Below are 17,561 nucleotides of genomic sequence, written 5' to 3'. Positions count from 1 at the left end.
GACGTCTGTTGCTGTGATTAATGTTTTGGTGTCCCCACCACCGCCATTAGTGTAAAATGTGAAGTACTGGGAAATGGAATAAATAAATGGTTACATGAACTAAGAAGGGCAGTGGCAGGGGTTAGGTTGCTTGTGTCTTTGTTATCCATCATCCTGTCCTTTGGGCTTCCTACATGTGTCAGCTGAGTTTCACAAAAGGAAAAGCCACGAGTTTTGCACTAAAAGTATCCAGACGCAGGAAGGGCGAGATAACGACCTTGAGCTGCAGATCCGGCCATTGCCCTCTGCGGCGCCGAGAAGTTGCAAGACAGCCCAGGCCACGTGTTAAGGGGGGGGATGGCTAGCGTTTACTTAAGGGAGACACTAGCCACAAATCGTTCTTTTTCTCTTTTGGGCACCCACCCACCCACCCTCTTTCTAGTGTGCTTTTGGCTCGCCTTATGGGGCTGGGTAGGAATTTTTTACGTCTATCCTGATTGGCTAATGGATGGAGGGATTTTTTGCCTATCCCACACTAGAGAAGGGTGGTTGCCATTTGATTGGTGGTATTCTCGGTCACACTGGCGGGTAGTGCGGGGAAAAAACTGGTTGTCTCGGTGTGTCCCTTTGATAATTATGCTAAGCCAACAGCGCATCAGACTTCCCAGCTCTGCGGATCGTGCGATTACAGGGCCGGCGGCGGGAGATGCGCTGGGCCACTTTTGGACCGACAGTCATCAAATAAAGATGGCTCAATGTCTGGGGTGTTTAATATAGGCTGCCCAGGTTCCTGATGTTGTCAAGACAGCTGGAACCTGGGGCCTGGGACTTGCCCATTGGCTGATTAAGGTACTGTGGATGCCCTGTGTTTCTCCACACTACTGCAGGCCCCCTCATTTTATGATAATAATGATATCTATAATCAGAAGTGAATTAATAAAGTGTGGCCCATATTTTAATCCATACCGCTGTCTTGCGTCTTCATTTCGGGGCCTGGGAGGGCAAAGGAGTTGTACAGATTTCAAAGACCATGACAACCCCCTGATGCCAACATTTGATGTCTTGGTCTTGGCCTCTGAAGCTCAGATCTCTTGAGGCCATTGGAGTGTCTTCACGGGGCTGTCTTGCTGGGCTGAGACAGCCATGGTTAACTTGAATTTCGCAGACATGGTACCTACTCAGACAGGTCATCTTTCATTCCATTCAGAGCCTTCCACCTGTAAATTTATCAGTGTGTTTTTAAGGGGTTTAAAACGATTTTAATTATGTCAATACTGTTATATGTTTGATTGGGTTTTTAAAATGTTGTAATTATTGTGGGTTTGGTTGGTTTGTTCTTCAATAATTTATGAGCGGCCTCGAGTCCCTTAATTGGAAGAAAGGTGGCAAAGGGAAGAGAGGGGGGAGAGAGAGAATTGATAAGAGGAAATATATGTTTATTTGTAAACAGTGAACAAAATGGCCACGTCTACTATATGACTGGTAGTAGACATGGGTGTGCACACTTCATCTTCCCCAAGGAATATTCCATTATGCAATGCAATGTCAAAGTGAGACAAACAAACATTTGACACATACACATCTCAAACCAGGCTAATGAGGAAGGAACCACAATGGCTTCTATTTCCAGAAGCAACTAATGAACAGATAAATTTACTTTCTGACATTACCACTTCAGACTGCAAGAAAAGGTTCACATGATCAATAACTTCTTACAGTGAGATAAATACAATAAAATAAAATCCGACACATACAGGGAACTAGAATACCTTGGAATGGCTTAGACTGGAGTAAAAGTCCTTTATGGCAGCCCCTCTCTCCATGTGTGTACAAAGATCTTAGTCAAGTGAGCCCTCAAATACTCTGAATTTGCACAATCTGGACAGAAGTTTTCTTCTGTCAACTGTATACTTACCATGCAAAACATGAATAACTTCTTGGAGAAGGAGCTAACCTGCTGAATGCTCAGAAACTAGCAAAATTATTGTTGTTGTTTATTGACATTTCCAAACATTAGTTTCTAGGCAGACTGACAATCATTGGCTGAAATCATGCTTGTAGTATAAACCAAATAACAACTTCCTTCCCATTTCTCCCTGGTAAACAAAGCACCTCTGCCACGATTATCAGATAATGCACACGCATCAAGCCAGTATGTGTGCATGGTGTGAGAATTGTGGCAGTAGCAGTGGTGGGTTGCTTTTCTGTTATCATGTACCATCAAATTGGAAACAACTTAAGGTAGCCTTAACAGGGCTTTCAAGGTAAGTGAGATATATAAGGAGGGCTTTTACCAGTTCCACACTCCCACTGTATTTGCATGCTGAGTGGGGAGTTGAACCCAAAACACCTAGTCTGTCACTTTAGCCACTACAGTGGTGCCTCGCTTGACGACGTTAATTCGTTCCAGTGAAATCACTGTAGAGCGAAAATGTCGTCAAGTGAAATAAAAAAGCCCATTGAAATGCATTGAAAACCGTTCAATGCTTTCCAATGGGCTGAATACCTGCTCGTCCGGCGAAGATCCTCCATACAGCGGCCATTTTAGGGTGCCTGTCTTGCGAAAAATGCCTCCTAAAAACAGCAGGGAGCCATTTTGAGCAGCCGGCAGCTATTTTGAAAACCCGACGATCAGCTGTTTTGATCGTCGTAATGCAAAGAATCGGTTCCCGAAGCAGGGAACCAGTCGTCACAAAGTGAAAAAAACCCATTAAAACATCGATTTGCGATTGCAATTGCGATCGCAAAAACATTGTCGTGAAGTGGATTTGTCGTTATACGGGGTAATCATTAAGCGGGGCACGACTGTACCTCACACTGTGTATTGGTGGTTTATTTAGCAGGGAGAAAGGGACAGAAAGCTATGATCTGGCTTATGTTAAAAACAAGATTTCAGCCATTATGTTTTAAATCAAAATTATGTTGGTTTTCTTGTTGTTGTTTAGTCATTTAGACGTGTCTGACTCTTTGTGCTTTGGTTCTTGTTGGTTTTAGATAAAGCCAAAACCTCCATTCATCCAAATTTCATCATAACCATTTTTCATGAATAGTTATTTAAAAAAAAAACTTTTCAGCATACCATCTTGATCAATTGTAGGGTGACATGGAACTTTTATGAATGAACACAGAGAACTACCCATTTCACATTCTAGACTCCTCCACCCCATGAGGAAAACAATAAAATAATAGCATATTAAGAGTGACCGGTACTGACCAACATACCAATTTGCAGTTATTTTCAGATGTTAACTGCTGCTGAAAAAGCTGTTCCCAAGTGTTGAAAAATCACAGAATGTCAGGTGCTGATAGCATATTGCAAGGGGTTTCATCTTTAGTCGTGTTCCTTGGACTCAGTTCCAAACTGAGGACAAGAGATTCCTTTTGCGTAAACATAACTTCTTTATTGAACACATCAGGTGTCTTCTCAATCAGAATTTCAAACAGTTCAATGGCCTATTCCCCTGTGAACTCCCCAACAGTCAAAGTCTCTTCGACCTTCCATTCAAGAGGTCCCAATGGAAATAAGTCTCCCCTAAACCCTTCTTCTCCCTTCGCAGGTTTTAGGTACCTCAAGGTCACTGAAACGGACTTCCTCAACAGGGATGTCAAGCCCACTTACCACTGAGATCCTTGGATTGATTCAGACCAACCTGGGGCATCTCCCTCGGGATCATAGCCATTCTCCCAGTCTTTTTCTGTGGGGCAGGCCATTTAGCGGTGGAGGAGGGGTTCTCTGTGGCAGCTTCCTTCTTTGCCTTCTCTCACTTCCTCCTCTCTTGCCTTTCTCTTTCTCCCCAGAAAGAGGCTCTCCTAGGAGTTTGTTGGGTAGATTGTGGTACTTCCTCCCCAGGTGGGAACTTCAGGCAGACCTCTTTCCCCATCTCAGGGTCTACCCATTTCACTCACTCCCAGTCTTCAGGGAGTTCATCTGACTGGATATTCCTTCCAGCTTCCCTTTTGGTAGCTGTTCTTTCTCTTCAGTCTCCCCCATTCCTTCACTACACCTCCACTCTTTCTGGTCTCTCCCTTCTCCTCTCCTTCACCTCACCAGCTAGCTAGCTCTTCCTCCCCTCCATCCCCATTGTTCCCTTCCCCCCATTGTCTCTTCCTCCTTCTCCCCCCTTCCCTTTCAGTCCTGCTTTCCCACACTACTGCTGGTGCTCTGGCTTTTGTTTTCAGTGGGTGTTTCAACTGTTAACTGTTGGATTCTCACATCTGTGGGCATGTTTGTAGTCTCATAGCCCAGTGGTTCTTAACCTTTGTTACTCAGATGCTTTTGAACTGCAACTCCCAGAAACCCCAGTCAGGACAGCTGGTGGTGAAGGCTTCTGGGAGTTGCAGTCCAAAACTCCTGAGTAACCCAAGGTTAAGAACCAGTGTCATAGCCTTCCATGGTTATGAGTAGGTACGGTTCACAGATTGGGGGGGGGGAGGTTAGCTGCCCTGTCCTTCTCACACATATATTTAGCATTTGCTAAGCATTTACAAATCTATGGAAGCGGTAGGGTCTGTGAATATCTGCAATCAGTTTTTAAAAAGATAATTCATTACATATGTACTTTGTTAAGGATGGCCTTAAGCTCTTTTTTCATTATATTTTTCTTTTTAATTTCAGGGTGCATGTGACTTTGCCTTTTGCACATGAATCTTACTCATCCAGAAATAATAACAATAAAAATAACTCTTTAATTAGAGGATATCTGCCACTGCCAGTGAGTCACGCCTGCTACAACTGTGGAGCTCCACAAGAGTATAATGGTCATCTAGCCAAAGATAATGAGAAATTGTTGCAAAAAAGCTTAACACAATAGGAGATATTTAATGGTTCAACAGTTGTATATAACTAATGATTAATCATGATTATACTTTGAGGAATGCTATATATCAATTATGCTTTTACAGGGTAAAAGAAAGATGAGAATCTCTCAAAGGGCTTAATGACTGTTGCTAAATAATAACTACGGGATGAATATATAGGGACAAAAATGATTTATTTGGACATTATTGATGCTGGGTATCACATCCTTAATAGAAATGGAAAAAATTCTCAAAATATTAAATACAAATGTGAAAAAACTACCTTTATGTATGACAGGAAAACCATCAGAAAGCTGGAAAAGATTTACAAAGGCTCACACACAGAGTACTGAAAAATATAAAAAGTGTAGAGGGCCTGTTTCCTGTTATTTTGATTGTATTGTATATTTGTAAAGACTGGAGGGAGGTATTGTAAAAGATAGATGAGTTATAGGATGATTGTGTGCCAGTTAAATTTAAAAATGAATGAACCCAATGTATGACTGACATTATTGAGCAGATAGATTCTCTTCTAATGGCCTTGTTGGGGGGGGGGAAGGTACTACACAGAAATTAAACCTGCCACAGTGCAGTTCTTTATGACTTTATCTAGAGGTAAGTCCCATTTCTCCCCAGTGGGATTTGTACAAAATGTATTCAGAACTGTAGCTCTAGGTTGGGTGGCTAAGGCATTGGGACCTAGTCTAGGTAACCAGACGTAGAATTGTATTAAAAATGATTGGGAAAAAAAAATCCTATTTGGATTCAAAGCAGAATATTATGATGAACATTATACTTTTAAAAGCAAGGACATTCAAACAAACTGCCCCCCTTACTCAAAACATGGGTACACTGATGCACCCTTCTTGTACTTTATTCTAAGTAAACACTATGGCATTGCCATGATAGCCACCCTGTTCCTCATATCATGTGTCACCTATGGTGTCAAAATGAAAGTCAGGCTTTGATGCTGTCATCATCTACAGCTTGTAACATGCTGCTTATATGCCACTAAATAGCATTTCAAGCACTCTCTGGGCATTTTCATCAAGTTGAGTACTCAATGACTGGCAACAGAAGGATGGAAGTCTGAGTCAGCATCAAGCCAGCTACCGTCAGTATCAAACGCAGGTTGTGAGCAGTCTTGAATTCAGTATTTCAGTTTAACCACTGCACAACGAGGCTCCTAAATAAACACACAGCAAAATAAACACATACACACAGAGAGCCCCTATCCCAAAAACTAAGAAAAACAAACAAACAAATATAGGCAAAAATTCCAAAGCCTCTCCAAACCAAGAGTCCTATCTGTCTCCTCTACCACTTTATGGCCTCTCTTGTTGTCTTGTAGTCCACCAGGCAGTCCAGCCAAACAACAATAATAATCAAAGAAAGGAAAAGACAAAAGCAAAGATGGAATCCCCAATTGGGGTACGTGTGAGCTGGGGAGGAATCTGAAAAAAATAATCCTGTGGAGGCACCTTGTCACAGGCAGGCTGTCTTGTGGCTGCAGCAAAAATAATCTGAAGAAATTGTGGTGAGGGGGACTCACAATTTTTTTAAAGGGTAAAAAAAGGAAAGGATCCAAGATGGAGACAGAGAAGCAGGTACGCAGAAAAATGGGCAGCACAACCCAGGAGCTTGCATGTTTACAGGGAACAAGTAAAATAAAGCATAATCCCCTCCCTGGGTTCAAGCCAGTCCATGCCCTTTTACAGACTCAAAATCTCCCCATATTCAGATGGCTGTTAATAGCAGCCCTTGAAATATTATTGAATAAAACATTTCCAGGGCAATTTGTCAGGCAAACTGCCACAAAACTTTCAAATACCTTTCTTTTATTAAAGAAAGTGTTTAAAATGCTCTCTTTGGATCATCAACAAAAGAACACAAAAATGAAAAAAGAGCCTCTCCCACGTGTTTTTCTTTTGTTTTGTGTAAACCTGAAACCTAATCTCTAACAGGTGATCATGAAATACAATAGTAGTTAGAAGACACTAGAAAACCAGGAGAGAGAACAGAGTAGGGTATATCCAAACAATTCATGGCCGAACAGGAACACGCCACCCTGCAATGCGTTGTTGAAGCTCCTGATTTGGATTAAGCAGTAGTAACATGTTTAGTCTGCATCGCTTCAGACATTTCTAACAATATTGCCCCAAACCTATTACCTAATAGATTAGCTGGCTGTAGTTAAATCATAATCAGTAAAATTAAAGAGGAGTAATTTATTTAAGCAATAAAGTGGTGCCCCGCATAGCGACGTTAATCCGTTCCAGGATTAACATCGCTATATGGAAACATCGCTGAACGGAACAAAAAAAAACCCATAGGAACGAATTAAACCCTGTTTAATTTGTTCCTATGGGGCAAAAACTCACCGTTCGGCGAAGATCCTCCATAGGGCTGCCATTTTCTCTGCTTCGGTAAGCAAGGCGCGAAACGGGTGGCCATTTTGGAACCGCTTATCAGCTGGGCGGCGGGCTCTCAGGAAGGAGTGCGGGGATCTCCTCCACTCTCCTTCCCAAGCGCCGGGCGGCCTTTCCCCCCAGCTGGGTGGCAGGCTCTTGGGAAGGAGTGCGGGGACCTCCTCCACTCTCCTTCCCAAGCGCCGGCCGGCCTTTCCCCCCAGCTCAAGCGGCGGCGGCGGCTGCAGGGTGGGGGGGGTGTCCTGAAGGATTCCAGGCCTTTGCCGGGAACTCTTCAGGACACCCCTACCCTATCCCCGTCGGCAGCCGCCCCGCGCCGCCTACCCCAGCCGTGCTCGGACACCTGGAAGTCCGAGAATGGGTGGGGTAGGCGGGGCGGGGCGGCTTCAAGCGGTGGCGGCGGCTGCAGGGTGGGGGGGTGTCCCGAAGGCTTCCAGGCAAAGGTCTGGAAGCCTTTGGGAGCCCCCTACCCTGCCCCCGCCACCGTTGAGAGCCTTTCAAGCTCTCAAAGGGCTTTCTCCAATGTCGGAGGGGGGGCCCTTTGAGAGCTCAGAAGGCAAATGTCGGTGGTGGCTCCAGGGTCCTTCCGAAGCCACCACTGACATTTTCCCCCAGCTGAGCAGCGGGGCTCCTGCTGAGCTGGGGGAAAATGCCCCTTCCGAAGGGGAATGCAGGCCCCTTCTGAGGCCACCGCCGGCATTTTCCCCCAGCTGAGCAGCGGGACTTCAAAGCTCCCGCCGCTCAGCTGGGGAAAAATTGGGCTATGGGGAAAAATCGCAAAGCGATTTCCCCCCATAGTCAACATCGTAATGCGATCGCAAAAGCGATTGCAAAATCCGCATCGGTATGCAGATTCATCGTTAAATGGGGCGCTCGTTAAGCGAGGCACCACTGTAGATGAAAGAAAGCAAAAAAGGCATGATAATTCACACAAACAATGTGTACATCTCTCACCTATTAAGATAGATAGAGTTGACTATTCCCCAATCTTTTTCTCCAAGTCTGAAGTGATCTTTCAAATTTACCAGTTCAACAAGGAGCCAATACAAGTGAGTTATACTGTGTGGACCACAGGGATAAGGAATCAATAGTTTGCTGTATTATTTTGCCCTGGTTATATATTTCGATTTTGTGTTCTATTTTTTGTTTTTTGTTTTTTTGAGAGAGACATTTTTGTGGGAAGCTGTTCCAACCTTGCTGTTTCTTTGGTAGTGAATCAAGTTTGCTTGGGGACAGTATTATACAGCTCTGTTGGTACAAGTCCTTCAAGCACAATGAACAACCTTCTCTGGGAAGAAAATACAGTAAATTTCCTTCCTACACCAATTTCACTGCGTTCTAACCAAAGGAAAAATAATGGTTTCAAGCTACTGGAGGACCAATTTAGATGCCTGGAAATTGACCTTGTTTGCACAAAAAAATTCAATGCATAATAGAATTTAGCTGCATGGTGAAGTAAAGGTGTCACGTAAATGCTTTCTCACTGTAACATTTTTACTGGAAAAAGAAATAAGAACCGAAAGTCCAAGTGGGATCTGTGACAAAATGTTGTGGTGTTTCATGTGACGTGTTTCTGTTCAAGATTGCCATTCACTCCATTCTATTCGCCCTGCCTCTGAGTTCCTCCTCTTCCCAGTCATCAGTCAGCATGCTATGCCCAGTCATCATATGCATGTTCAGTTGTTTGGATGATTTCAGCTTTCTTCAGGACTTTTTTTTTCACACTTCAAAGCTTGGTGTTCTCAGTCAGGTGACATTTGCCTCTTGTGTGTAATCTTGTATTGATTACATAAGCAATGTCAGTTTCCCCCAAAGGATGGGATTGTTGTAACTTCGGTCCATCTACTGGCTTCCCAGTTGCATGCTAATTGCGGGTGGATGGATGGATGGATGGATGGATGGATGGATGGATGGATGGATGGATGGATGGATGGATGGATGGATGGATGGATGGATGGATGGATGGATGGATTTAGTACATTTACATTTTTGTTATGTTTAGATTTTATTAGCTGGCTGGATAGCTAAGTCGTTTAGGTATCCCACTGTGGGTGGGAGTTTGATTCTCCTGAAGAGCCAGCCTGTGTAAGTCTTGGGTAAGCTGCATAGTCCCAGAGCACCCCCAGAAGAAGGAAATAGTAAACTACTTCTGAGCATTTTCTGCCTGAAAAACCCTGAAAAGGATTGGCATAAATCAGAATGGACTTGACAGTACACAGTTATTTTATTATTTTATTAAGCATACATATTTCCTGTGCAAGGCCTGCTTTAGTAATTTAGTAATTTTACCTAACATATGGCTTTCCCTTAGAGACTATCTATTGAAGAGGGGTTTTGAATTGGATTGTTGTGCCTTGTTGCTTTGAGTGTTTTGTTGTTGGTTTTTGTGTGTTTGTTGTTGACTTTGTTTACTATTTTTGGGTGGTGCTTGTTTTATTTTATATATGCGTGTGTGTGTATATGTAGACTTCGTCTAGCGGGGCGGGGTATAAGTCCAAATAAAGTCCAAATGTGTGTGTGTGCCTGTGTGTGTGTACGCATGCGCACACACGCACACACATACATAAACACTGTTTTTAGTTTTTAGATATTATCTTTTACTGATGTAAGCCACCTAGCTGCCCAGAGTGGTCAACTGATTAAAAGGGCGGGATATAAATACAATAAATAAATTTAAGGAGAAAGGCAGGATAAAAATATGTTAAATACAATAAATATATTGAGCTGAAGGAAAGAGGGCCTTCAGAGCATCTTTTGATTGTATTAAGTGAGAAGATAGCCTCTAACTTATATAGAAAATGAGCTAGTGATGTCTGGTCTCGGTTGTGCTTGTGGTGCAAGGCACTGGAGTCAGCAGTGGATAGACCTGGGGTAAAAAGGAATATTTGTATGTATAAATACAGAGGCAGGCAAGTGGACAAGTGTGCTGTTTCACAAGCCAAAGAGTGTCCAGTTGAAAACAATAGGGCCTACGCATGCACAAGTGGGGAAAAAAAGCACACCAAAAAGTGCAGGCACAATGGGCTGTTGCATGTGTGGATAAAGCAAAGATGATTTTGGCCATTCTTGAATTAAATCTGTCTGTCTGTCTGTCTGTCTGTCTGTCTGTCTGTCTGTCTGTCTGTCTGTCTGTCTGTCTGTCTGTCTGTCTACCTAAAGAAGAATGGGTGACTGAAAAGATGACAGTTAAATATGTACAGCATTGTATCTCTGTAAAATAGAAGACAGTCTCAACAGAGCCATGATACAAATTTTAAAGTACATCAGCTGTTGAGATCACCCTGGTTAAAGTTCAGTAATTATCACAGGGAGCTTCTTCATATCATCTGCTCTACCTGTTTCAGAAAAATGTGCCTGTTTCAGAAAAATGTGCATCTCTCTCGCAACCCCTGTTGTTCATCTTCTAAATGATGAAAGGAAATAGTCTGGTAGAGTCCTCTTGTTCTTCCTCTTGATTTATGCAACCTCCCACAAAAGCTTCCCTTGGGTTTTAAGATTCTAAGCAGAGATCCTTCTTGTTCTCCCAAACAGTGGGAAGATGAGAAAAGACCTTCATCATGTCTCCTCCTGTCCTCCATGCCAAGGGAGGCCTATCCAGAAACAAAAACAAAACAGTGATCTGCGTAGGCATATGGCACATTTCAAGAACATCTCTTTGTTGAAGAGATTCCTATCATTTTCAAAGTACTGTCTAGTATCTTCTCATGTAGCCTCCCACTATCAGACAAAGATGTTTTCACTCAGATAGGCCTGTGTCTTCATCAGTAGATTGTCATACCTGCTGTGAATGCTACAATTTATTCAAACAACTTTTAGCTGTTGGTTTGTTGGCTTGTTTAATCTCTGCATTTGATGTTCTACATACCTGTTTCTATGTTTTTATGATTACATTGCTTTGTACTGGAAACCACTTTGGTTAAATGGTGTGGTGGGGGGAAGGGCAACTGAATAATTAGTGTCTGAAATTGCTTGTTTTCTTGAATCCTCCCTTATTTTTTGTCTTTTCTCTTATGGAAACTCATAAACAGGGGAAGTGATTGATTTCTTAATTTTGGGTCAGAACCTAAAATAGATTAGGTACTTTATGAATAAGAAGTGGTACTATATTAAAATGGTAACTAAAATCAATATTAAAACACATTTAAAACAACAGAGCACAACAGTCCATTTAAAACACCTCTCAGACCACCAGTCATTAAGGAAAAGCCTGCCGGAAGAGAAAGGTCTGCCTGTCTTTGGAAGGATAGTAATGATGGGGCCAGCCTAGCTTCCCGTGGGAGGAAGTTCCAAAGTCTGAAAGCAGTGACAGAGAAGGCCCTCTCCCATGTCTCCACCAAGCACACCTGAAAGTAAATGTGAAGGTCTTTGAGGTGAAAGCTCTCAGGAATTTTTGTGGAGACCAAGTTTCTAGAAGACCAATGATATCTCTCAGGATGAGTCTTTAAGTCCTTATTCAGCCCAAAACAGACACCTCTCCCACCTAAATGTTTGAGATCAAACTTTCATTCTCAGCTTCTGATGACTGGTGGTGTTGGTGGAAGATCTCATCTCTTGTGTGTGTGTTTAGTCGTTTAGTCGTGTCCGACTCTTCGTGACCCCATGGACCAAAGCACGCCAGGCCCTCCTGTCTTCCACTGCCTCCCGGAGTTGTGTCAGGTTCATGTTGGTTGTTTCGCAGACACTGTCCAGCCATCTCATCCTCGGTTGTCCCCTTCTCCTCTTGCCGTCACACCTTCCTAACATCAGGGTTTTTTCCAAGGACTCTTTTCTTCTCATGAGATGGCCAAAGTACTGGAGCCTCAGCTTCAGGATCTGTCCTTCCAGTGAGCACTCAGGGTTGATTTCCTTTAGAACTGATAGGTTTGTTCTCCTTGCAGTCCAGGGGATTCTCAAGAGCCTCCTCCAGCACCACAATTCAACGGCATCAATTCTTCGGCGGTCTGCTTTCTTTATGGTCCAGCTCTCACTTCCATACATCACTACTAGAAAAACCATAGGTTTGACTATTCTCATCTCTTAACCCATATCTTTAATGTTTAAAAGAAACTTCTATTATTGGTTTCCACAAGCAAACTCATCTCCAATACTGGGCAATTTTTAAATGAACAGTAAGTACTGTATTGCTTTCTGTGTTCCCTTAGAGAACTGCTCCCTTGAAAGAGATAGCAGATTTCCACTGAAAAGCCTTGCTATTTTCACAACACATCTGACCCAGTTTTGGAAATAAAATACTCTTATCTCCTCCTTGGCATACATTTTAAAAGGAATGTGCCTTGATTTAGCTTTATATCTGAATTTCTCGTTTCCTGGAGATTAGATATGTTTGATCTTGGCTATCAAGTTGGAAAGCATGCATGCTTTTTGGCACCTCAGTTGAGCTTACAAAAACAAACTAATCATGCACATTAAATATTGTTTGATTGTGAACATATTTTTTTCTCTAACAAACTTTTTAAGTCAATGCAGTGTAGCATAATGTGGTATCATCAGTGTGTTCAGTATGAATGAATGCTGCAAATTGTATGAAGGAAAGTTTCACTGTTTCTGAAGGATGGTCAATAGAATCATGATCAACTAACAGCTGTTGTTCATGCATTCCTTGATGTTTATGCATATCGGGATATGAGAAAGCTATACCTTCATTTGGGTATAAAATGAGCAACTCCACAGAATCCAAAAGAGTAAGAAATCATGATTACCACTAAGGTCAATAGGATGAAAATCCTGTGGACAAAGATGTGGCTTCCTATTTTGAACCAATGGCTGAAGAAGGGTGATTACAACCTCAGCTGGGGGAGATTTCCATTAATAAAAGACCTTCACCCCAATCCTTAGGCTCCCAAGATGCTGTCCTCTGGATGGAAGGTATTAATTCACATGTCAGAAAACCACCGAGGTGAAAGGGGAAGTCTTTAATTACCAAAAATCTCCTCTACCAGTAATACCACCCTATGTCTACAAGCATAGCTATGCTAACAGGATTTTAGGAAATGTCTCTATTATTTTCCCCTGCACAAGATTCCATGAAAATGGGAATCCCAATACAATGCATATGATTTCTTTCCCAAGTAGAATTTCAAAGGTGAGTTACTGTTGGTAGTATGCATTTGACATCCCAGAAGGAGAAGAAACTGGTAAAGAAAATATGGAATATGAAAAGAGCAAGTGTGGGGATGTTTGTTTGTTTTTTACATTTTGTACTTTTAGCTTTTAAAAAAATCCTTTCAGTGTTTCGTAGCCTTGGACATTTCAAAGGAGAATGAACATGTATATCAGCTGATGATTATTTCTGAAGACTTGTGATCCAACTTAGAACCTCCAATTGAGAGACCGATGTTCTCATCTAAATCTACGTAAAGTGCCAATAAAAATATTCAGAATTGTGAAGGTCCTCCTTTCTGCCAGGATGCACTTCTTTTGAATTGCCTGGGAGAGCTACAGATATTCTGAAGCACTGAAAAATTGCTGAACAATTGTGTAGAAACCCTTGAGAGAGGCCTGCAGTGCCAGCCATGTTGCTCTCATAATGTACTCTGACTTAGTGATGTTCCCGTTTTAGGTACTTTAAATGCCCAGCAACCACCGTCAAAGTAGCATCATTAAGAAGGACCTTTATGCAACTTATAGTACACGAGCACAAATTGATACAGAATGCACCAAACCGGGGGGGGGGGGGGAACTGGTGTGGATCCATAGAAATGTTAATATTCCAGATTATGTGAAAGTACCTTAACAATTCTAATACCTCTCTGCACAAGAGGATGGGATTTAAGTCTTCATGTTTATATATATCCATATAATAACTGTTTGGCCCAGTTGTATGGCTCCTTACTAATGTTTGTTTCTTCCTTCTCTTCCTTCTGTCCTTCATTTACCTGCTTTCCTGGGTATAGCTCACCATTTAGGAATTGAATTCATGGGTAAGCTTTTCTTTCTTTTTTAAAACTTTGCTGTTGTAAATGTTCAAATGCTCAGAATTATGTTGTGTTTTATATTCTCTGTGAAAGAATTTCAGGTACTGTGCAGGATTTGAAACATGAGCTTGGCTTGTCCTGAGGATGAATAACTCAGCTGTGTTCAACACTGTTCTGTACAAGGAGTTTTAACTCAAAATGGAAGTTTAGTGAAATGTTAGCTATAATTCAGTTTTCGGCAGCAACGGGGGAGAGTCTCCTTAACCTATTCTTATCAGTTTTCAGCACAAACTGTCCTTCCCTAATAAGATTTCTTATCTATGGAGATATAGATAGAGGACAGATATAGGAACTTCTGTATCTTCACCCTCACACGATTAAAAAAAAGCTTGTTGGAGGGTTATTTTAAGTTAAAAATAATTAGAAGTCTAATCAGCCTCTCTGTTCATATTTTACCCTGACACACCCTGGTTGTTTAGGATAAAATAATATTGGGGCAAGGAAAATCACTGAACCTCTAGTTTGAGCCTCAGAAGGTCTTTTGAAGAGAAACTGAAAGGACTAGTATAAAACCCTTCCCTTTTATCATAAAAATGAAGACAAATTAAACATGTCTGTGAAGTCATAGCCTCTGGTGTTGTGGTAATATTCTTGGCCACTGGTCAGCAGCAATAAATTATTAACAGGGAATATATTTGGAGAGTAACACTGATTCGATAGGGCTGGGTATAGTGATACTATTTCAAAAGTGTATCTGGCAATTTCCTGGAAGACAGCTCACAAAGAAAGTGAAGAACTGGGGAGAAAGGAAGTTGCAGGGTGGGTGTTCCCCCCCCCCCCCAGGGAATGTAGGTTCACAACACAAACAATTGAGAAGCATGATAGTTCTCTCAGAGATAAGGGAAGAAAAAAAAAACACTACAAATTCTAACCTTTTGAGTAGGGATCATAATTCAGTCAGGCTTCACAGATAGCTCTAGTCTGTGGCAGAAGACCCCCCCATTCCAAAACATTGGGGAGAAGCTTGTTTGTGTGAATAATAGCAGCTCAAATCCTCTCTTTCAAAGAATTGTGCCCCGTTTTATTTTGATCCCCAAGTCTTCTGAAAATGGGATCAACTCGGAATGAGATTTGCCCATCACCCTGACCACAATAACCCCACCACCACCACCAACTCACCATACACATCCCAACAGACTCGCACCCATTGCAGAAGAGGAGGGAATGATAGAAAAGGAAGGGTGCTACTGCAGGTACAATACTGTAGAATGATAGGAAAGGAAGACATCACCCATAGCTGCCAGTCTGTGGAGCATTCTTGCTTTCAATTACTGATTCCCCCTATTCAACTGCCACGTTGGGCAGGGGGTGTGGGTCATCTCTGTATATGTATGTACATATGCATTCCTGATTTAATTATGAAAAAAGGTGGGGAACTGTTAGGAAGGACAGGCTGGTAAAAAAGCATTGGGCATTTTTAAAAAACCTTCTTCCTTCCAAATTCTGGAAAAGTTCGGGTAGTTCTTTTTATAGCAGCAGGGTCGCCCATCTCATATAAAAAGAACTTGAAGCTCAGAAGTAGATTAGTAAAGCTAAGGACTAGGTGCAGGTTTCTGTGCTTTATACAATAGAAAAGGACGCTTCAACTAAATCTGCAATGGTTCTTCCAAGCGTCCACTGTCCCCTCAGGTGAAATGCAGGTGGACTGTGGTTATGTCCTGGTTTTCTTTTAATATGTCTCTTTTCCTATTTTATCTTCACAAGATACCTCTGAGTTAGGTCACTTTGAGTAAGAGGCTCTATACCAAGGTCACTCTGTGGGGATTTCTGAAATCCTTCTCAGGGGGATGTGAAAGTTAAAGTCTGTCAATGAAAACTGGAGGAAAGAAAAACCCTTGTTGATTTTCACAATAAGATTTCTCTGCATGAATTTCCCTACCCCCCCCCCCCCGAAATCTTGTGGGCAATCTTGCAGAATTTCTTGGTAGTTTTCAGATATTTTCTTCCCTGGAACAATTGCTGCAAATGTTGCATTTCCTGTGCAGGCTTTATCAGAAAGCTTCACGAAATCTGGCAGTTTCCAGTGCAGAACAAGAGGACAAATCTGGGGAAAGGGGGGACAATGATGGGGGAGGAAATGAGATGTGGGAGGTGTTGGTGGTGCAGCGGGAAGTCTCCTGATGTGGTCTCACAAACTTGGAAAATCACTGAGACCAAGAATGTTTCAATTATTATTTACATTCATTATCCAGCACCTTAACCACTGCACCACACTGCTTTAAGGACAGGGTGGGCTGGACACTAATACTGAAACATTTATTTCTAGCCCTTGACATTTCTAGCCCAATAACAAGAAGTTGCTCTAGGCTAGTGGTTCTGAACCTTGTATCTCCAGGTGTTGGACTAAAACTCCCATAAGACTTCACAACTAGCTATGCTGATCAGAATTTCTGGGAGCTGTAGTTCAAGATCATCTGGGGACCCAAGGCTGGGAATCACTGCTCTAGACGATGTATGTTTAGACAAGCTAAAGTGGTGATAGATGAATATGGCACCAAGGTTTTGACCACGACTATATATTTGGAAACACTGAACTAGGTAGAGATCATAGAGCACAACTGTTCAAGTCTTTTGAGGAAGACTTTTTGATTGTGATATTGTGCTAAGAGAACTGCTACATCTTGCATGGAATTCCTGAAAATAAATGTATAACCCTCGAGAGTCTGACAATAACTTTACTGGATCACTGAAAAGTTGCAAAAAATGTGGCACTTTTCCAGAACTCTTTATCAGGAAAAGATAGGTGCAAAACCCATTGAGGACTTGTACTGGCATGAGTGTAATTGTGTAAATCATGGTGATGAATTGCTGCTAATTAACTAGTTGCCATTTTAATATCTGGTGATGCACCAAGTTGTACAACTGACCAGGGATACATGTAGGAACTTATTAAATAATGTCATAATATATGCAACTACACTCATGTCATTATAAATCCCCAACAGGATTTTTTTTTCAGTTGCATGAAATAAGAAATTAGGTCATTTGATCTTAAGATTTGCATTAAATTTTCCCGGGCACAATTCAGAATATTCGATTTGACCTCTAAAGCTATATGGCTTATATCCAGACAATATGGAGGGACATATTATGACACATATGGCTGTCTGCATCCTCAGATTTTCAGGTATTTTCAGGAGAGGACTCCGCATCCTCACAGGAACATTGTGTGGGGATGTGAGGCGAGACTTCAATAGTGTCTGCATCCAGGACCTATATTATCTTTCTAAGTGGTGATGAACATATTACTCACTCAGTTCTCATCAGTTTAGTATTGACTGACATACTCAAACATCTTGATGAGGAATTGTTAAGCCCAGTGAGATTCCTTCTCTTGAGCTAGGAGTGAGACAAAGACGGCACCCCAAGCGTTCTGCAATTT

At 42.0% G+C, this 17,561-nt stretch overlaps 1 protein-coding gene across 2 annotated transcripts in view; it reads left to right on the top strand.

The window, feature by feature from the left end:
• Window positions 1–17,561, top strand: part of NRG3 (neuregulin 3) — an 873,187-nt gene that overhangs the window by 700,160 nt on the left and 155,466 nt on the right. Inside the window, exon 4 of one of the 2 annotated variants that reach the window (XM_072995065.2) lies at window positions 14,099–14,125. The exons of the other annotated variant lie outside the window; for it this stretch is intronic. Within the exon in view, the coding sequence (XP_072851166.1) occupies window positions 14,099–14,125 (27 nt within the window). The remainder of the gene's footprint in view (window positions 1–14,098; window positions 14,126–17,561) is intronic. 2 annotated transcript variants of the gene reach the window in all.

This window comes from Pogona vitticeps, chromosome 3 (genome assembly GCF_051106095.1).
Source record: "Pogona vitticeps strain Pit_001003342236 chromosome 3, PviZW2.1, whole genome shotgun sequence".
Taxonomy (NCBI): Eukaryota; Metazoa; Chordata; class Lepidosauria; order Squamata; family Agamidae; genus Pogona; species Pogona vitticeps.
Note: the sequence above shows the minus strand (reverse complement) of the source record. Positions and strands in the feature narration are given on the sequence as shown.